The 22,432-nt window shown below is 36.3% G+C and overlaps 1 protein-coding gene across 2 annotated transcripts; it reads left to right on the forward strand.

Annotated features, from left to right (window-relative positions):
* Positions 1-206: 206 nt before the first annotated feature.
* On the forward strand, positions 207-21,715 carry LOC140169884 (uncharacterized). 2 transcript variants are annotated; one of them, XR_011861426.1, is made up of 6 exons: positions 207-335; positions 5,773-5,852; positions 10,412-10,677; positions 13,919-14,065; positions 19,198-19,576; positions 21,416-21,715. XR_011861426.1 is itself a non-coding variant. In XM_072193194.1 (5 exons), the coding sequence occupies exons 1-5, from the start codon at positions 322-324 to the stop codon at positions 19,405-19,407; spliced, it is 717 nt and encodes a 238-aa protein (XP_072049295.1). In that variant the 5' UTR covers positions 207-321; the 3' UTR covers positions 19,408-21,715. The 2 variants fall into 2 exon arrangements, 1 of the variants encoding a protein (XP_072049295.1); XM_072193194.1 differs by having other exon boundaries at positions 19,198-21,715.
* Positions 21,716-22,432: the final 717 nt, after the last annotated feature.

The raw sequence follows: 22,432 nt of genomic DNA on the forward strand, positions 1-22,432 counted from the left end.
GAATGTGTGCCAAAAATTGCTTGCCCCCCCTCTCGGCTTGCCAAAATTGCTTCCCCCTCAATTTTACCCTCCCCAGGGCTCATAATTATTGGACAGCCCCTTAGTGTGTATCCATAGACAATGCATTGGAATTACATTTAATCTAGTATTGATTATCGCCCAACGCTAATTTTTACTGAGAACTTTTGCGTTGACAGAACTAGAAGTGGCTGCGCAGGCTCAGCCCGCGGCCGGAGCTGGGGGCGGCGTAGGGCGTCGTATCCCTTACAATAATCAGATTGGTTTGAAAAAAGAACCACAGGACCGCTGAGAGTGGAAGACATGACTGAAGTTTTGTAAGTACACCCACCATATTGAACAGTTTCGATTGTCTTGTTCTTTTTTCACCATGCACCCCGGGCATGCACCATCAACGTGCAGTGCAGTGCCGTATATGGCAAGCTAAAAGGCCCATTACGTATTGCGACAACGCGTTGCTTTCGAAAGCAACGCGTTGCTAAGCCAGCCAATAGATATAGAGCTTTTAGCAACACGTTGCGTTCCCCAAAGCAACGCGTTGCTTTCGCCTTCTGAAAGCAACGCGTTGCTTTTCGCAAACAACACGTTGTTGTCATTTATTACGTCTTGTGTCGACAACCAATCACAGCGACTCTTACAGGATACACACAAGCATGCAAGAAACACTTTTTTTGTTCTCATAATATCTGTGAAATTTTACGCCTGAAATGGATTTCGTTTTATGATATGAACAAATAATATTGTTGCTCAAGGAATTTCTCAGATTGAGCATTTAGGTCTACAATTGAGTGTGATACACGCAAAACGCAAAACATGTAACAGCTAGTACCACAAAGGCAGGATGGACATAACCAACATCTTTTCAAAGCGCCGATATGATTGGCTAATCAAAAACTCGGCTTGGGCGCCCTGAATTGAGTATGTAAGCAACGCGTTGCTTTGGGAAAGCAACGCGTTGCTTGTGAAAGCAACGCATTGCTAAAAGCTCTATTTCTATTGGCTGGCTTAGCAACGCGTTGCTTTGGCGAAAGCAACGCGTTGTCGCAATACGTAATGGGCCTTTTAGCTTGCCATAGCCGTACATGCAATGCCAATGAATGTACAATCATAACAATGTACAATTAATTACTACCGTACTATTACGCTGCCTTTCGTATTCGCCGAGGAGGACGATTTCGACCTCCTGGTTTGTTTACAAACAGAGAGGTAAACAAAAACCGTTCCGCTTGTCCAAACACTCAAGTATCAGAAGGATGGTCCACAATATAGGTATGATAGGTGAATTCAAATTTGCCATCAAATTGCATCGTTTTATATATCAAATTAAAGCCCTTGAGTAAACTAAGCCAAAACTGAAAACCTTTTTTCATAGCACTTTCCGTAGCAAAGTTACATCTTGTCAAAGATTGACTTTCATCAAAAAGATTCAGCTAGCAAAATTCCCCAAAACGGCATTTTGGGGTGTTTCTAGATCTTAGTCTCATGGCGATGGCAGCTTTTTTTAATGGAACTGCTATCAAAATCCCTCTAAAATTCCATGTGCGACTTGATTATCACCATAAAAAATCATATATTTGGGTCAAGTGAGGTATAGAAAACATATTTATGTAGGTTTCCTTCACCCACCTATTCTCGAAAAAAATTCAAATTTCTATGTAAATATGCATTGTGTTGGGGCCCCGGTCTCGGCGAATTCGCTGACTAGTAAATGTGTTAACTAAGGTTTGTCTAGGTTACCTACACAATAGCGTGATTCACGTAACATGAATAGGGATTAAAAAGCTGTCACGTCACGTAGAATCAGGCTAGCGGCACTCTGTACAAATTGCCTATACCGATTCCGTAAACAAAACCTGTGCCCTGTGGCACAGTCGCATCCCCTGCTTGTACGTGTTTATCTAGGTCAACGTGGCAATGAGTCAGGGTCAGAGGACAGCGCAATCTGTCTGCTGCCAAGATCCGTAATATATTTCTATTTATAGTCACCTTTTTGTACCGTTCGCAGAAAGCGTGACGTCTGCTTAGCAACAACAATATGGGCATATTTTATATTATTTATTTATTTGAACGGACGCTTTTAGGCCTATATCAGTGGCACACGCCTTAATTGGCGGTGCGTTCATATAAAAGACAAAAAAACAAACATTTAAAACAACAACAACAATAACTCATAGGAAAATTAACCACATACATCCAATGACAGCGCCTTTTCGTAGCTACGTCACATATAGCTCATTCATATCATTACATATTCAAAATCACCTTTCAAGATTTGTGGCGTGACGAACAGACTCTTATACAGGTATCGAGCTCACGCTGTCCTCACTTGAGCGATCGATGTAGCGCCTCTCTATATTTAGTACTCTCAGGTAGAATCTGAATCTGAATGTATACTTTAACTTAGTACAAGGAACTTATACGATGTCCTCATTCACAAACTGATACTATCTGTCCATCGTATAAGACTGTTACCGCACGGCAACTGGTTGAAGGAATATTACACAGTCAAGAATAGGCTCCATCATTTTTTTGTTCTGAACCCTCCCAGTCTCCAAAAACATCAAAACATCAAAAGCGTTGCACTTATGCTTACTTAAGACTGTCCTTTTCATATAACGCAGACAAAGTAGGGCCAACTTGCCTAGAAATGGTCAAATTTTGGCAAGAAATATCTCTGTGTAATCCAATGTAAGTCCCATATCACATCGTTATCGGCGATCAAGTTTTTTTTTTCCTGAAGTTTGGTTGGTACCCACCAGCGTCATGCATGTGACGTGACACAGCTAAAATAAGCGACCGGGAATCGGGGATCGTTAAAACGTCAACAAATTTCAAAACACAGAAAGCAGTAAACTTTATTGGCGAAGCGGTCCGAATTTTGAGCCATAAGTTTACGTGGTGAACTAACTTTAACTAGTAACAACGCACGAGCGCATGCGCGAGCCGGAAATTCAGTTTTGGTTTTGAAACGTAAACAAAGCCGAATATTTAAAAAACAACTCCATGCAGAAAATCACTTCTTTTTATAAAACTAAGCAAAATTACAACAATTACTTCAGGGAATATAAACACCAAAGTCGTATCTACCACATATGTCAAAAAGAAGTTGAAAATTCATTAGATAAGCGAGAAAGGGTCGAATTTTCGGTCAAAAAAAATTTAGAAAAAAATCATATTTTTTTGGCCTAAAACTTGCCCATATAAACAAAATTCCCGTACACCACCAATTTCACGATTTTTGTCCTCAAAAATTAACTGAGTAATCCTCATAGTGTTTTCAAGTCAATTCCCGGGAGACGGAGAAACGGACATATAGAAAAAAAAGATATTTAATTTTATTTAATTTAATCCACAAATTGACACCTGAGTCGGGCGTTGCAAGCGTGTCATATACGGTGAGTATGTGTGTACATAATGTAGGGACCGAGCCTACAGCAAGCTTGAACTTCCGGCTCGCGCATGCTCCTGCATTTGTTAGTTAAAATGTATACTGCATAACACTCCTGGTGGAGTCATACACGCAGGATGAGGTGTGTGTATGAAATTTACTAGTCTTGTTGGTTGAGGTGGCTTATGACGGCTGTTTTAAATTGCTTGGTGTCTTCTATGGTGGTTACTGAGTAGGGAAGTGAGTTCCAGTGAAGTTTCATGCCCAGGACAGTAGTAATTTGACCTCAGCTGACACCTGGGTGACTTTGGGAATTGGGGTCATCTGAGGTCAAATTAGCAAAAACGGTCGTACAGGTATAAAACTTGGTGGGTAGGCCTACAGTCAACATTTAGAGCCAAATTTTTTGAAGGTCATTTTGGGGTCATCCGAGGTCAAATTATTAAAAACTGTCATATGGGCATGAAACTTGGTGGGTACAGTCAACATTTAGAGCCAAATTTTTGAAGGTCATTTTGGGGTCATCCAGGGTCACCCAGGGGTCGTCTGAGGGCAAATAACTTAAGGAACTATCGCATGGGCATGAAACTTGGTGGGTACAGTCAACATTCAGAGTCAAATTTTTTGAAGGTCATTTTGGGGTCATCCGAGGTCAAATTACTAAAAACTGTCATATGGGCATGAAACTTGGTGGGTAGGGGAGATTGGGGTTAGTTGAAACATTTTTCACAAAATCGTCAGTCTTTTAACGCAAACCGATTACTTTCAAGAAACACTAACCATATCAGTATAAACATATACATACATGCTACAAATACAGCCTTAAACTTTATTGGACCTGCTTATGATTATTCATATAATCCAATTTGAAAATTTGAAAAAAAGTGTTTCAACTAACCCCACCTCTGGGGTAAGTTGAAACACAGGGTGGGGTTAGTTGAAACACGGCTTGTAAAAATTTCAAAATAATTATTATTGTGTTGTTAGGGTTATACTTCCCTTGAAGGCACCCTTTAACATACAAATCAAAAAAAAAAATGAATAAATAAATATGTGGGAGTTCGGGTCAATACTTTGGACACAAGGTGACGAGTGTCACCATGGACCAAAATATGAGAAGCCTAAAATATTATAAAATGTACTTTCTGTGTGCACTTTTTGCTTGTATTATTGCTTCTTAACCATATTAAAGCAATATTGAAGAAATGGTAAACATGTTACAAATTTTTAAAAAGTCAAATTTTTAACCATATTTTTCTATGCGATTTTCACGTGTCAACTAACCCCACCTCAAAATGCCTATTTTTACATTTCAAAGTTCATTACACAAAATAAGAAATACAATAAAACTTTTATTTAACATTACTCTGGGACTTACTACTAGTGCTTATGATACTCAAAAATAATCCCCTGAATCTTCAAACAACATGGAGATAACGCATCTTTTCTGAGGGGTATAAAAATTAGTCAGTAAGTCAAAAAACAGATATTCCTTTCCCAAGCCAACACTGGTGGGGCATCAGTGCTGTTGTTAATTTGGTGGATGACCCTTACTAATACCTATTACTAGGTGCCAGTATTTTACCAAATTAATTTTTTTGTCAGAAAAAAATACAATGTTTCAACTTACCCCGCGTTCCAACTAACCCCAATCTCCCCTACAGTCAACATTTAGAGCCACATTTTTGAAGGTCATTTTGGGGTCATCCAGGGTCACCCAGGGGTCATCCGAGGTCAAATTACTAAAAACTCATATGGGCATGAAACTTGGCGGGTACAGTCAACATACATGTAAAGAGCCAAATTTTTGGAAGGTCATTTCAGGGTCGTCCAAGGTCATCCAGGGGTCAGCTGAAGTCAAATTAGTAAATACTGTCATATGGGCATGAAACTTGGTGGGTACAGTTACCATCAGCCAGGTAATCGCGCCCAGCCGAGAACCGCCAAATAGGTCTACGGGTAACCGCCTTTATGTTATGATACATCAACTTTTGACCAGTTTGGTCCGGTTTTGACCGGTTTAAACCTGGTTTTAACCGCTTCGTGGACAAAACAGGTTTTGACCAGTCAAAAGTCCAACCCTGCATGTATTGTCTAGCAAACACGGCTCTATGCACTAAAGTCCCAGATCTGATGCACACACAGTCTATTACTCTAGATGTGATGTAAAATTCGTCCCGATACATTTTAAGACAATTTTTAACGTTCGGAAGGCGAAAAAAAATTGAGTCAAAACTTTTCAAACTATCAACTATTATAATTTCATAGTTTTGTTGATGAGTGCTATTCTTAAATTAAGTGCCAAACCGCTGTATAAACCTGTACCTATATGTAGCTTATTATTTTGTTTGTATGATTTTTGACAGGCCTGATGGCAGGATTGCATGCTTTGGAGTTGGACCTATGGATTGTATGCCAAATGAATTACGACATATCTCGTATGGTGGTAAGTGTACCCGGTACTACAATTACAACTATTTTACCTAGTTTTAGGAAAGAAGGAGAAGGGCTATTGGAGTCTGGTTCTTGCTAGTTAAGTGCACTTGAAGAACTTCAAACCCAGTGTTGTTAATTTACTGGTAAATTAAAAATGGCGGTTTAAAATTACCGGTAGATTACGGTAAATTACCGGTAAAAATGGTAAAATAAGTAAATATGATTATGATTATGAATAATCTTTTGATGTACGGTATTCTACACGTTTTATGAAGAATGCGGCTGTAAATTTGATTAATTATTATTTATTACCGGTACTCAGCAAATCAAAATTGCAAATGAGAAACATGTAAAAATGACTTCTAAAGGCAATTAGCGTAGCAGGCTGACGACATGTAATTCAATGGAAGCATCTCTACATATTTTCAACTGGGTACTATGCACAAGTGAAATTTAAGCTTGAGAGTTGAGATGTTGTTATTTATCAGTAACTTCTAAAGATTTGATAATAAGAAATGATGAAATTTCAGCAGGGGGGATGCGTAACAGCTCGTATGTCATGAACTAGGTACAAAAAAATATTACACACTGAAAAATGACATAAACGTCACCAATATGTACCGTAGAATGAGGTGAATAGGGACAGTTTTGGCACTCTCTAGATTGTAGTTTTTAGCTCATTTGCGTAACGCAATGAACTCTAGGCATGATCCATTTTTCTGTATGTTTTTTTCTTTCTCTTGCTACATCGTTTGAGCAATGGATCTGGTAATTTGAGGCGGTGATCTTTGCATGATCGTTCATGATTGTTACTTATTTAGCTAAGAAAATTCGGACAGAAAGTATCATTTTTGGAGCATTTTTATTAAAAGTTTGACCAAATTTCAGGGAATAGTCTCCTATGCAGACTGTTTGTGGTGCTTTTCATATTACAAACACTGTACAAACTCCTTGATCGTGCGAATTTGTAAAAGAGATGTTGAACTTTACTGTTTCAGTGCGGCTACAATGTTTGCTTTTCAGTGTTGCTGTGCCTTACATTCTGCAAGTCAATAGATAAAGCACCAATTGGGCTCGTGCTGTGTAGGCCCTTACTTCTGAAATTCTCCCAATTTGGGCTACCAAATTGTTGGTTGGCAACCCTGACTAATGACTAAGAACAAACATCTCACTCATTTATCACACATCTACCCAGTCACTAAACCCAATTAGTTATGTAAACATTTACTCAAGGTGAGTAGCACTTTTCAGTGCCTGGTATATCAGGATATGGGTGACAACCCCTCTCTGAGGTGGAATGTTTTAAAATTATTGTTATTCGATTTGTAAGGAAAAGTAAGTATGTTTTGCCGTTTCAACGAATGAAAACGAGCGAGTATTACCAAAGTTATGTTTGAACTAATTATGACTTTAAAAGTTCTAGGTATAGGCCTAAATGTAACAATAATAGACTATATAATAGTTAATATACAGCATCATAGGGTCAGCAGAAGAAAATTACATCACCTATGATGTCATATCAGTGTCCTTGACCGGGGGTCCTTACTCCTTGACCACTGAACAGCGTGATATGTTGATAACAGAGCTATAGAATCAAAATCTTCATCATATCACAGATTCTCAACAACCTGTGATCATATGGACCCTATTGATGTGAAAGTAGTTATCTGTCATATCCTGTGTCGTTTTATGGATAAAAATGACTCAAAATGTTATTGATGAAATGGTTGCTATCATAAACATCAGTTTTGTCTTTTCAACAGGAAAAATCCGATACAAAATAAAGTTTTTAGGGCCTAGCTATAATATGGGCATAATTTATTCATGTAGGCCTATAGTATTGAACAATGTACCCCATTTGACATGCACTTACAATGTATATAGATAAATAAATTGTCTTACTTTATTCATTTAATAACTTCTTTATTATAAATAAAATGACACATAACTTATGTGAAGTCACTTTCTATCTTTTTTATTTGATTCATAAAATTACATTCAACAAAATGATTGAAGAGAAAACACACAAGGCACTAGGCAGACTGTTCTAAATAGAATGGAGTAGGTAAGATGCCATGTCCATAGCTTCGCAGGAGTTTCCGACTAGCAATCAACATGATCAGCACATTCAGAAAAACACAGTTTAAGAGTGAAGATTCTGAGTAATCAGTCCTTTATAAATGTGCTGGCCACTATCTATTATCATATAGTCCCGGGGTGAGGGACACACTTTAGAAGTGACGGGTATGTGCCTACCGGCGACATGCGAAGTAGGGGCCTATCAGGTACAAAGCATCATTTAAAAAAGGGGTCATTGGGTATCCGATGGTGCATCCAAGACATTTTAAAATATATACAAACGAAACTGTATTAAACAAAATAAAATCAAAGGATACTTGACAAGTAAAAGGTACACATAAATAAATGCCTTGAATAAATAAATATCTTGAGAACCGTAGGCCTAAGTATATTTTCAAAATGCTGATTTGTGCTTGATTACAGCACTATGGTGATTTTGAGGTTTGGGAATACTGAAATGTGTTTTTCAAAGTTGGCAGCCCTGTAGGGGGCCTATACATAGCTATACATGGCTATACATGGCTATGACATGGTTACATTATGGCTATACATGTATGGCCATACATAGCTATCCATGGCTATACATAGCTATGCATAGCTATACATAGCTATGCATGGCCATACATAGCTATGCATGGCTATACATAACTATGCATGGCTATGCATGGCATTTACCATGAAATTGTTGTAGTTTTTAAGTTTCAAGTTTTTATTTGGAAATTGCTTTTACATCAGTGGCACTCATCTATCCGATGGTGCATCCAAGACATTAAATATACAAACAAAACTGTATTAAACAAAATAAAATCAAAGGATACTCGACAAGCAAAAGGTACAAATAAATAAATACCTTGAATAAAGAAATATCTTGAGAACCGTAAGTATATTTTCAAAATGCTGATTTCTGCTTGATCACAGCACTATGGTGATTTTGAGGTTTGAGAATACTGAAATGTGTTTTTCAAAGTTGGCAGCCCTGTATACATAGCTATACATGGCTATACATGGCTATGACATTTTTACATATGGCTATACATGGCCATACATAGCTATCCATGGCTATACATAGCTATGCATGGCTAGATACATAACTATGTATGGCTATACATAGCTATGCATGGCTATACATAGCTATGCATGGCTATACATAGAGATGCATGGCTATACATAGCTATGCATGGCTATACATAGCTATGCATGGTATTCCTGACCATAACCCATAACAAATGAGCTACAGCACCAGTGGTGCTCTTGTTCCCTGTAGCCGCATGAGCCAAACTTTTGAGGGCATATTATGTCCACCCATATGCCTTTAATCCACCAAATAAAAAATTGAATATATGTGGGGGTATATATTTTTAAATAAAATTTTGGTGTCTCTATTGACCCCGACTTGAGGTCAATAATAGAGACAGCACTGGTTTTGGTAAGGAAAGTACAACTTTGAAGGAGTGGAGGGAAAAGGGACACCAAGCGAGTTTTAAATAAAAATTCCTTTAAAAAAGGAATGGGGTGCCCAATGGAGCTTTCATGTAATGTGCTGCAATGTAACCGTTTGGATACTTTTTTTTTTTTTTACAATAATGTAATATTAGCATAGATAGCAAAGAAAGGTGTAAAATCGTTTGCATGGGATGTAAGAGGATAGGTTTCAAATAAAAAGGAATAAAGCTCAGGTTACCATTTCAGTTACTAATACTATTGTTAGGAAATGGTAGATCATGTGGAGCAAAATTATTTTATTCAGAATATAGGTTTACATAATATTTTATCCTTAAGGATTGTTGTAAAACAGCTTTTATTTCTTATGATTGACAGCATCAGGCTACCATTTGTTAGGAAATAGTTTATGATGGGGGGGTAATTGTTGCAGCAGAATTATTTTATTCAGAATATAGGTTTGCATATTTGATTCTTACGTGGATTGTTTTCCAAACAGGGGTATTTATAAATTTCTTATGATTGACTGCATCAGTAAAGAAGACAAGGACAAACAATCTGAAGAAGTGTTATTTAGTGATTTTTAGGTAATCAAGCTACTGAAAGATGAATATTATCATTTAGATAGCAATGCTTTAGGCCTGTACTGAGACACACTAGTCCTAGATTAGACCACTTAACCACTTAATTTTTTGGCAAAAAAAAAAAAAAAAAATGCTCAGGAGATCATACTGCATCAAATAAGCTGGTTAACTAAGAAATTTGAAGCATCATCATTCTTTAACCCACCACTAATATTATAATAAAATTATTTTTTTTTTTTGACTTATACGGCCTCACAAAAAGTGGTCCAGATGGAATGTAGAGCCATTTTTTTCCACTATAACTTTCAAATGGAGCAAGCTATACTTTTTCCAGTTAAATATTTGAAATCTGCAGCAAAAAGTAACCCAGACTACCAAGTTTGAAGGTTCTGGGTGGGCACAGTTCCACCTTATTGATTTAAAAACCCAAAAATCATACATTTATTGATGGTCAATCTATTTGCAGAGATATCTTGCGTGGCCTTCCAAAAAGTGGACTATGGCGTTGTCAATGCACTTCTACCTACCGACCAATTTATACCTGTTGACTGGGAAGACCGTCCAACAAATGATCCACCTGAGCCTGATGACCCTGCAGGCCAATTCCAAATCCAGACTCTCCACAGGATGATACCTCTTGATGGTCAAGGTCTCCAGAATTTTGCAGTACCTCAAAGCTGGGTAGAGTTCACCAATATTACAACTGATGTTAAAAGAGCCATTCTGGCACGTGTGAGTAACCTCATAACTTAAATTTTTCCAATAGGTCAGAGCCAAAAAATAGATTAATTAAAAATGTAAGAACAGATCTGAGCACATGATATGCAAGTGACCCTTTTGATTGCAAATGCCAGGCCCCCCCCCTTTATTTAGACCACATTCTTTCAGATACAAAAGACTAGAAATTCATACCTGTTGTTATCAGGGGTCTAAAATTGCTGATTTTAAGTGCCATATATGTGGCTGAACCACTTTAGGAGGCCCTGAAATTCTGCCTGTGGTCTAGCATTGCTGCAATTTCTCTTTGAGTTGCTCATAGACATTAGCACATAGTTAATCCATTCTGAATATTTAGGACCTATAAGTGCACTGTGACATTATAATGGGTCCTTCAAAGTCAAAAATAATTAGATTGAACAGTACGAAGTGCTGATTTTAACCCACTCCCTGAAATCCCAACGAAATTCAGAAATCTATCTTGTTAGGCATAGCATTTCAGACACAGCTAGTGAGTGATAACATTCACCAATGAGGGTCACAACTGATTAAATTAAGAAGAAAATGCCCCTCAAAGAGCACTTGCATTTGGACCCCTTAAATTCCCACGATTGATGTACATGTACATGTAAGGATCCATCAAAGTAATGCTATTGTGTAACACTCCTGACACTGTATAGTACATGGCCCCAAATATTTTATAAACTACATTTTCTAAAACATTCTTTGTATTTTTTTGTTGACAACATCTATGGCCCTCTCAAAAAAGGCACAGAATTTAGTGACTTACATTCAATTTTATTTTTTGAGCCTAGCTTGCATGTTTTTGTTACACTCCTTACACTTTGCTACGTCCAGTACTGTAACTGTATAGCCTCAAATATATAAATTTGCAAATCACATTTTCTACAGAAGTTTTTGTATTATTTTGATGACACTATCTACTTAGTCTGGCTATCTCAAACAAAAAAAAAAAAAAAATTGAACTACATAAGTTCCAATTTTATTGTTGAGCCTAAAATACTTACAATTGATCGTCAGGAGTGTAACATTTTGTAAAAATCTTGAAAACCATGTTTTTATGTACATATAATATTTCTTTACATCATGAATGCGGCAGTTTGGCTTCAGGAATATATTTTAAGGGCTAAAAGAACACCAACAGACTGGTAGTTCTTCAGAAATTTTAATTATTGCCAATTAATTAATTCTGTGTAACACTCGTGACATTTACTATAATAGCTGAGTTTCTATCGCAATGCACATTTATAAAATAAAAAGTAATCTATGAATATTGCCACGTTGGTGTATGATGTATCAAGTTGAATTCTGATGTATCACTCCTGACGAGACAGGATTTCTCTTTTCAACCCGCTGTATAAAGAAAACAGTTTTGATATCATGCAAGTTTCATTTTTTTCCAAGTTTGGCCCAAATGTTAATTTTACTAAAACAGACAGAAATAGATTGTTACTGTCATCTTAACCTTGCAATGAGCTGGCGACAAGTGATTTTTGGAACATATTTTATTTTTCGCACCATGTACATGTAGTCTGCACATGTTGGTACTTAAAGAAACAAGCTGTAGAAAAAAGTTCAAAAGAACATATTCTTGTTTATGTCATAATATTGTAGTCTTCCAACCCTTTCATAACTTCAGCTCTGTAACTTATTACGAAAATTCCCGCTAGAAAGTGGTTCTTTTAATTTTAGAAAATACATTGAAAATCGCTTTGGACTTTTCGTACTGATCGTACCTAGTCAAATTTTCGGAAGGTCATTTCGGGGTCACCCGGGGGTAATCTGAGGTCAAATTACTAAAAACTGTCCTATGGGCATGGATGGAACTTGGTGGGTAGCCTACAGTCAACATTTAGAGCCAAATTTTTGGAAGGTCATTTTGGGGTCATCCGGGGTCATCTGAGGTCAAATTACTAAAACGGTCATATGGGCATGAAACTTAGTGGGTGAATATGAAGGTCTTTACATCATGAATGCAGCAGTTTGGCTTCAGGAATATATTTTTAAAGGGCTAAAAGAACACCAACAGACTGGTAGTTCTTCAGAAATTTTAATTATTGCCAATTAATTAATTCTGTGTAACACTCCTGACATTTACTATAAAGATAGCTGTATAGCAAACATGTTCAACCATTGGTGAATATTTTTCTTGTTTTGAGTTTCTATCGCAATGCACTTTTATCATGCAAACATATTCCTCTTTTAATGCAAATTATGTGCTTGTCTTTTGTACTTCTCCTTCTATTGTTCTCTCACTTCTATGACATAAATCTATCCCCTTTGCAGAAGACCTCCCTAGCAGTGTCACACTGATATTCAAAAGTATCTCATTTTGGAAAATGGATCTCATATTTGTAATCGTCTCAAATTGAATAGATTTGAGAAGCAATTTGAGATCCAATATGAGATCCAATTTGAGTGACAAATTGAGATATAATCCACCCAATTAGGTTTTATTGGGTGCTATGGTATGGGTTTAATTGCTGTTCAAGGTGACCATATGGTAAAGTTGATCTAAAAATGTTGTTCTTGTTCCTTTCCAAAGCAAAAACAAATCAAGAGAATGTTTTTCAAATTATTTAAAACATCAGAATATCTCAAAAACTTAAAATCTGAATACTCATAAAATCGCTTGGAAAATTGCAAACTCAATCAGTAACAAAGGACTTATAAATTCCAGGAGGATAGTTGGTTTCAGGTTGTTTGCAACAAAAAATCAAAAGAACAACAGCTATAAGTAATGTGGAAATAATTCATGCATTGAACACTGGAGCAAAACCCTGATATTTAAAGTGGGATACATATATTTGAAGTATGTATCAATAATAAGATATGTTTCATAGTATAATTGACCTTGTCTTCTTGGCAGAGAAACCTTATCTGCAAGCACAAAATTCCCAATACTACTTCAGCTATTAAATTGGAGTAATTAGGCCTTGCTCTGTAAAAAATACAATTTTGATGATCCCCAACTTCTTTGACCATGAAATGACAAACATTTGGTAGCACCAATGTATTAAGCACCAATTGGGTGATTATGGATCTCATATTGGTACTCAAATTCATTCTCAAATTGGGTCTCAATTCTATCCAATTTGAGATGATTTTCAAAATGAGATCCATTTTCCAAAATGAGATAGTTCTGCACAACAGTGTCATGCATTAGTAATTTGTTTGCTCTCTGAACCACTGACTGAAGTCTTAATTTATGCAAATTTTGTTTTTAAATTTCCAGATGATTCCTCCTCAACCTCAACCTCAACCTAACAATCCTGGAAATGTGGGTTTTAATACCTTGCATGAAGCTTATCAGTGTGGCAGATGGAATACCCGCCGTAAAACAGCAATTTATAAGGCAGATCAGGTCATAGCTGATATAATGGTAGGCCTATAATGAAAGACAAAGATTTAAAGACAATTTATCGTGTCTGACGTCACATGTCAATCAAACTCGAGCACGGTTTGTTTACAAGTGTCGTGATGATGACTTGCTGAACGCGGATTTATAAGCGGGCGTCTTATTGTTAATTTTGCACCTTTTGACATGCAAACCATCTCAAAAGTTAGGTATTTATAGTAGGAAACTTTCTTTGGTGAAGGCACCATGTCCACAATGCCTAGAATTAAGCTGCTTTTTGCCTTGTAAAAGTATGGACTTTTTCGCCATTTGCTGCTATTCCTTTTCTCCGATCAGCACCAGATAGATAGGTCTTCCTTTTACGCGCTAATTAACCTGTGTAAACCAATCAAGGATCGTAATTGACAGCGACATCAGACGCGATAAATTGTTTTTATCTCTGTCTTTAATTATACAACTATTTGTACACGCAATCCGTAAGGATCTAGGATGATTTGTCTAAAGGTCATGTGCTATGAATTGAGGGCAAAACACGTTACATGCTTAAAATTAAAAATATAATCATGGTTTCAAACAAAAATGGTTGCAAGTCATCTAAGGTTTGTCAGAAACCTACAAAATCATATATACGGTGTGCAAAAAGTTCGCTCCACCCTTATGTCCGGTTTGCCCAAAGCATATAATGATATTATCACTATAGTTAGAGTGCCATCAGCTTTTGCCCTCAAGATTACTTGCTATATGAATGTTCTTAAGGCATACACGCTGTAAAATTTCTCCAGCCATTTTAATTTTCTTAAAGCCATATTATAACATTTGCTGAGGAAGACGCCCTCACTGCATTTTTAAAATTCCTTTTTTACAAAATTAAATTGTACTTTATTAAACCAATATACCCTGCAAAAATCAAGACTCTAAGTGCTGTAGTTTTGTCAAAATCCGTGATTTTGAATTAAAGGCTGATTCAGCGCTTTATTATTACGATGGAATTATTAGTCGAACGCATACACTATGTTCATAACACACAGTACGTCACGGCGTGCGGGACGGTGATATACACAACAAAGGGTCGTACCACAACATGACCGAAGGAGTGGTACGTATTGCATTTATGTGCGCTGGTAGTAAATTCAATTTTCTTTGCTTTGCCGTAGTTGTTCGGCTCAAAAATAAAAGGGATATATCTGACAGTAAAAGCTAACATTTTATGGCAAAGAAATGCTAATCTATTTTGTTTGAAAATGTTATAATATTGCTTTAAGTGTGGACAGACGTGTGTCTTGAGGAATTTAAAGAACCACAAACCTTAGAGAATTTCAAGATGGCGTCCAAAGAAATCGGACATTGCTATAGAATGGAGGAAGAAAGGTCTTAACCCAATAGAGAAATATTGTGGCCTATTCTAAAAGAAATGTTTTTGAAACTCCTTATTGCAAAATAATAACACAACTTAGAGATATAGTCCAGAGTGTAGGGCCTATGGCAAAGTCTAGACAAGAATGAGGAACTTCTTGTGCCATTTATTAGTGGACAGTAACTGGGGCAAGCATGGTTTGGAGGTGATCATGGTGATTGACCATCAAGGATACTATGACTACAAATAAATTTGTTTAAGGGGTACTACACCCTCGATAAATTTGTGTTTATTTTGGCATTTTTCTCAAAAACTAATAACACAGAGGTAACACATACATATCATAGTGGCAAGGAAACCAATTACTATGTACACTGGAATTTCAGTGACCCAAGACATGCGGTTCGTTATTTATGATATATGAAATAAGGTACCGCTAGGATGTACCTCATTTACGATCATTATATACTGAACCGCTTGTCTTGAGTCACTGAAATTTTAGTGTAGTAATAATATATGTGATCATCCACCACAAAGTGATAGTAAAGTCGGCTCTAGACCATTTTCTGTTTATTGCAGATTTTGTAACAATGTACTTTCAGCTTTAGAATGACACCTCAACCAGCTTCATCTGACATCTGGAAGTGAAGTTATGGTTCATCAAAGGTCAAATTTCGTATATATTTTACAAAGAAATCCATATATTGTTTTTGATTGTATCTCAAAATGGTAAATGCCGACTTTACCAGTTTGTGGTGGATGGGCACATATATAACTTTGTTACCAGTGTGGTATTATTTTTTGAGAAAAATGCAAAAATAGTCACAAATTTACCACAGGGGTGTAGTACCCCTTTTACATTTCTACTAATGTAACAACATAACAAATAGCCTTGAAATGCATTGTGTGAGTTTCATTTTAAACACATTATTAATGCTTTTTGTTTGTGGGTGGAACAAACTTATTGCACACGTTATATCATTGTAAAGCTGAAAATGTAAGGAAGACAAATTTTACAACTTGTAAGTTGATATACAGGGTGCTGCAAATTTCATATATATACATGTAGGGTGGGAAATTTAAATTTTGGTTCAAAACGTACAAAATGTTGTTCTTCTTTTATTTACTACCATGAAAACTTTCTTTTAAAACCTTTTTAGGTGTGCTAAGAACATTAATGGCTTTAAAAAAAAGCAAACTTGCAATTTAACGAGTTACGTTGCCTAACTGAGATACAGGGTGTTCAAAAATTGTACATAATTTTAATATTTTTTAGGACTTTTAAATCAATCAAAAAATTTTTCCTCCATCCCCTACACAAAAACCAATGGCATATTTGAATTCCTCATCAAATTTCCTTTTTATTGTAAACTTGACAGAAGTAGGGTCATTCCCTCAAAAGACATGATATTCAGAACATTTCAGAGTATAAATGCACGCTTAGTATATTAACATTATAGGGAAACCATCAAAGGTAGGACACAAAACGCAGCACACTTGCAACAAATCAACCCAGCTTTAACTTAATTCTGGTCACATTTTAAGCTAGACATAAACATACCAACAAAATGGTACATAATCCATCTCAATACCTTGCTGGGTTATAATATGAAGATACAGGAAAAAATATATTCAAGAGGCACTAAAATCAATATTCCCTATACTTTAACACATGCTTGCACTGACGTAGGAGCCTCCATCCCCGACATTGCATCATTCAAATTACAATATCTAGAAAAGTACAATTAGTATGTCAAACTTTCCTCAGATTTTGCTAGACAATGAGATATAAATCAGCTCAATGCCTTTCTCCATTCTATTATTACAGCAAAAAATGTATTAAAAGATTGGAAAATATGTAACGCCTCCACCCTTTCCTATACCTCTATTCACGGTGCATGACCTAAAGTAAATGGTAAAAGGATAACTCATCCCCTCACTCTGCACAAGCGCTGGTAACTATGCGTTTTCAAAAATAAAATAAAAAAAAATGCGGAAAAGGGGCATATTCTTTCAAAGTCAACACAGACCGCCTATCATGAAAGAAAGGGATTTCACACATTGGAACAGGGTTTGAATCATACTAAGTTTGTGTTCGAGGGTGGTGAGAGTCAAATGCTAGGGTGCTAGTCGGGGTGTGTACTGTAGGTTTCCTGTACACACTAATATTAAGACTACTGTCCACTTTCCGCTTTACTGAAGTGTCCAAGAATGGTAGAGTACCAGTGTTTACTCAGAGGCCGTATGTCTCAATTTTGGCCCAGTGAAAATTATTTTGTCTCACAAAAATTTGTAATGCTGTATTACAATTAGTGAATTTGGGGAATTACTGGGCCAAACTTGGGCCAATTTGGGAAGAAAATGTTTCATTTGGCGCACCCAATTTCCAGAGAGAGTAAACACTGTAGAGTACCCTCTTTTTTAGGATCATTGAACTTAATGTGCAGGTTGAGACTGTTGATATGACCAGGGAAGCCCTCCCTGATATGACCTGTAAACTGTTGAGCAGTCTTTCACAATGTAACTTCCAAGTTAGCATGTAGACTACTCCGTAGTCCACTTGCCCATTGTGCATATTCTGTATATTGTCTTTAAGCTTAAAACTCTGATTTAATTAATGTGTGCACAATTGATAGATTTTCACAACTGATCTTTTCAGTCACCGCACTCCCTCTGTTTGTTAGCTTCCCAAGTGGACTACTGACTTTGACTTGCGGTTAACATTTTAAACACGGGACTCTATGGAGAGTTAGGCCAATTTCTGGCCTAACTAAAATTGGTCATGATGTAATGCATCTTTTAATGGATCTGGCTTGTGATTGGTCGCCCAGACCTCGCTATGGTTTAAATCCTCCGTGCAACGCCAACACAAAGGACTCAACCCGTATTTTGTAAGCATTTCACCTCTCAAAATCAGGTTCTTGACGCATTGCATTGTGGGATATCTTACACATCACGAAACAAAATTCAAGTGATTTTTTTCACATCCATGGGCAACAAGAACATCTCAGCTTTAACATAACACCCTACAATGATGTCATACATTTCCTTGAGTGAAGACGTGTTATGTCCAATTGGGGAAAAATGGAACCCATCTGTGGGGCAAAACGCCCGGGGCAAAACAGAACCCTGTTCCGTTATGCCACACACCTAGGGGTTCCGTTATGCCCCATACCCGATTTTTTAGAAATATGTTGAATGCATAATACATTGTAGCATATAGGCCATACAGTACATACAGCTCAAAGCTAGTACCATCGTATTTAAAATATACACAATTATTTGGGAATCTGATATTAATGAAGTAAAATTTCAGCACATTTTAAAAACATCTACATATCTTACATCAGACGGGTAGTAAATTTTTTGACTCGATCTTGCTCGGATGTCAGTGGATTGTTTCATATCAAATTTTTATTGTAAATACGCGTGGCCATACTTCTGTTCCTCAATATAATTTGCATTGACGGCATTGATTTAAACTGCCCCAGACCTAGTCTAACTTGAGCGGCATTTTAGGCCCGTTTAGCGATGTGCAGTAAAAATGTAAACAACATTTATAGTTGACCATGCTTTGAGAATTGCGTTTATTTTAGCGGGCGTTTAAAGTGCAATTAAATTAGTGATTAGTGTTACATGTTTAAGAATACGGCCCTCAAGTGATGTTCAAACGTATGTTTCACTTGATATCCATCCTTGTTTTGAAGTAATACAAACCATGAATCTTCTGTTGACTACTTCTTTCTTGGACACATGGTATATTCTTTCAACCCCATTTCTCTTATTATTATTTTCATTGCAGCTTCAAAATATTCATCCTGCAATTCACAAGTGGATAGAAGCTGTCTGTGATGATTTTACTTCAATCGGTCCAGGTGCTGTTGAAAGTTTGCTTGAATTTCTCTTCCCCAACATCAAAGTGACAACGCCTGGAGCAGTACAAACTGTTGTTCCTTCCCCATCAAACACCTCCATAAATGTATCGATCGGAGGGGTTGTGCACACAGTTTAGTGTATGGATACCACGAAGAGCAGTCGATACGGAGGGAAGAGCTAGAGTAAGGACACCACTTGCATATAGGGTAGCGCTAAGAAAGGCTGATTGCGCTCATAGGTCTAGATCTAAATCTAGATCACCAGTTCGTGAAAATACAGCTGTTGACCCTCTTTATGAAGATATGGTAGGTATAAATGGAAATCTGCCAAATAATGACCGTTCTGTGATTGATAATCCTGGTGATTATATTGTGAAGAGCGATAAACATCACCATTACTTTGAGTCCCACAGGCCAGACTTAATGGTGGTTCAGACCCAAGATGTCCAGGATCTAGATCCAGTTCCTCAACCGTTAAGAGAGGAATCACATGTCAAACTTGTGTGCGAGTTATCCACAACCCGGAAATTTGGCCCATGCGCTCTTACAACATACTTAAGAAAAAACGCAGAACAGTGTATTCAGTCCTGTTTGTCGTCATTGGGCTATAACCAGGATCTCATACTGGGCCTTGTTGTTGTTGTAGATGGCTTTAAACTGATCAAAATAAAAAAAAGGCAAAATCAAGGCAACTTCTCATATGAGATATCTGAATCAGATCTCATACTATGGAACAATGCAGTTGGAATGCATGAAATGTTCCATATAATAAGCAATATATTGTAGTTGCCTACTTAAGCATGTTGGCATATGAGACTAGAAAAAAACATGATGAAGTTGCAAGGCAAGAATGAGATATTTACCCCCGGATTTACCTTATTATTGAACATGTCAGAATTCAATAGAAAACAAACGATTTACCCATAAAAATACCAGGGTCTTAGCCTTACTAAATAAACCCTAGCATGTCAAAACTTACATTCTGAACAAAAAATATGGTCATAATTGAGAAATAAGTTTAGTGACTTACTCACATTTAGTGAGGATTGGTCTCATTATACAGTGCACCAAAATAAAAAGGATCCACATCATTTGAGAGACTCTGTTGTGAAAATTACAGTACAAGTCAAAAATCTAAAATAGGCAATTTTCTTTCACTTGAGACCCTCAACTTTGGGACTCTTATTTTATGATTGATTCTCAGCTGATAACTTTGTCATCACTTTTATACTGGTCTTACACAATAAAGGTGTCAAATTAAAGAAAATTGTCTACCGTGAGAAAAGGGTATTTCAGTTCTTGTCATTTATTTTCCTCGTGGCTTGGATCATTTTTATTTTTTGTGCACTATATGTTAATTCATTCAACTGGGCTTGCTATTAAGCCTTCATTATGTTTTTATGTACATTGTAAATGTGTATCTTGTAAAATGGTAGGGCTCATCACATAGTGATGTATTATGATTTTTGGTTATATTTGGTACATAGGTTTTGAATACTGAATATTGTCTTAAATTGTGCCAAGTTCCAAAGACGAAAATAAAGTAATTAATTAGTAATTAAGATAATAAAGGAGAAACTTAAGGTGGTACTACACCCCTGATAAATTTTCTGTAAAGTCACATAAGCGTGCACCAGTCATGCATTACGCAACACACAACTAGCGTAAGCATTGCGCCTAAAACACCAACACAACTGCACATCTACTACCAACAATCATGAATGTTAATGTTAGCAGAGCTGTTAAGCACATCTTTTGTGCACTCACAGGATACGTCACTATGTGATGCGCCCGACAAAATGTAATTTGCTTGTACATACATTTTATTTTCATAATTCTATATTGTACATGTATTCATGCAAGTAATTCATTATTATTAGATTCATTGGTACATGCAGAAAACATCGACACTTCTGTACATACTACCTATAATTCATGTCAATGTTAGCAGAGCTGTTTAAAAGCACATCTTTTGAGCACTTTATGAATTTTATAAATGAAAACTTTGCAGTATGATAAATTATTATTGTTTGTTAAAATAGTATATATTTATAGTATACAATGAATTTATTTAAATACCAAAAATTGAAGAAAATTCATCAGAGGACAGATCTCCAATTCAAAGAAACTTGTTCTTTTTTGCAGTGTATTTGGGACCCAAAGCATGACCAGTGTTGCCAATTTAAAAGGTATGTTCATGCACCCAATTCTCAAACATGAAAAAATTTGCAATTTATTTTTTTAAATAAATGCATACTTTTGTTAATTATTATTGTAAATTTATCAGAGAATGGAATTTTATGCTTTTAATTTTGTTTTCTGTCTAAATCCAGTTTGAATTTTGAAAGAAAATGGTAGAAATATAAGAAATATCTGAGTGACAAATTTTTGTCAAAATTACAGTAATATTCAAATTGGCTAAATAAAACTCGTTACTGTACTTAATTTTTTTGTTGGAACAGACTGAATATAAATTATATAATACTATGGCATGATAATTTGTTTATCAAGGTTGGTCTGAACCATGGAATTATGGAAAACATTTTAGCCTTTTAACTTCTAAATTGTTGATCTAAAGTGTATAAAAGTATACATATTTCGAATGGAAATTACCTTACGAATCCAGTGGTGACACCAGATTAATTTTAAGAAGCTCAATTTTCATTTTCATTTGAACTCAACACCCAAAAATCTGGTGTGAAACAAAATACCTGGTGGCAGTGCTCGCGACCGCAACCATATCTAGTTTAGTTTTGAATTCAGAAAACACAGGGGTATTTGCCTTGCACTTACTACATACTACAAAGTAACTTATGAAATTAAATAACACCACATGTATGAGTATATATATATATATATATTCTGAATCCTTGTAATATGGGGAATTTTGCAATAGGTTTTATCAAAATTGGAACAATTTGTAGTTTTGACCCATATGTAAACTTTGACCTTGAATTTCTCAAAATGCTAAAGAGTGGCCACTTGACACCCGTTATATTCTTATTCAATATACCTCAGATGTCAATATTAAAGCAAAACATGCTAGTCATACCCAACTTTACACTCGTAAACAAGATCTATCCGACTACAACCAGATAAGCGGTTGGTATTTGACCAATGGGGTAGTAGCGCTTTTCCCAACGCAACAAAAAGCGATCTTCA

Source organism: Amphiura filiformis, chromosome 14 (genome assembly GCF_039555335.1).
Source record: "Amphiura filiformis chromosome 14, Afil_fr2py, whole genome shotgun sequence".
Lineage (NCBI taxonomy): Eukaryota > Metazoa > Echinodermata > Ophiuroidea > Amphilepidida > Amphiuridae > Amphiura > Amphiura filiformis.

Excerpts from the sequence above, each read along its gene's own strand:
- LOC140169884 (XM_072193194.1), top strand. Across the intron at positions 10,678-13,918 it reads AAAGAGCCATTCTGGCACGT|ATGATTCCTCCTCAACCTCA; the intron begins GTGAGTAACCTC and ends TTAAATTTCCAG. Across the intron at positions 14,066-19,197 it reads AGGTCATAGCTGATATAATG|CTTCAAAATATTCATCCTGC; the intron begins GTAGGCCTATAA and ends TTTTCATTGCAG.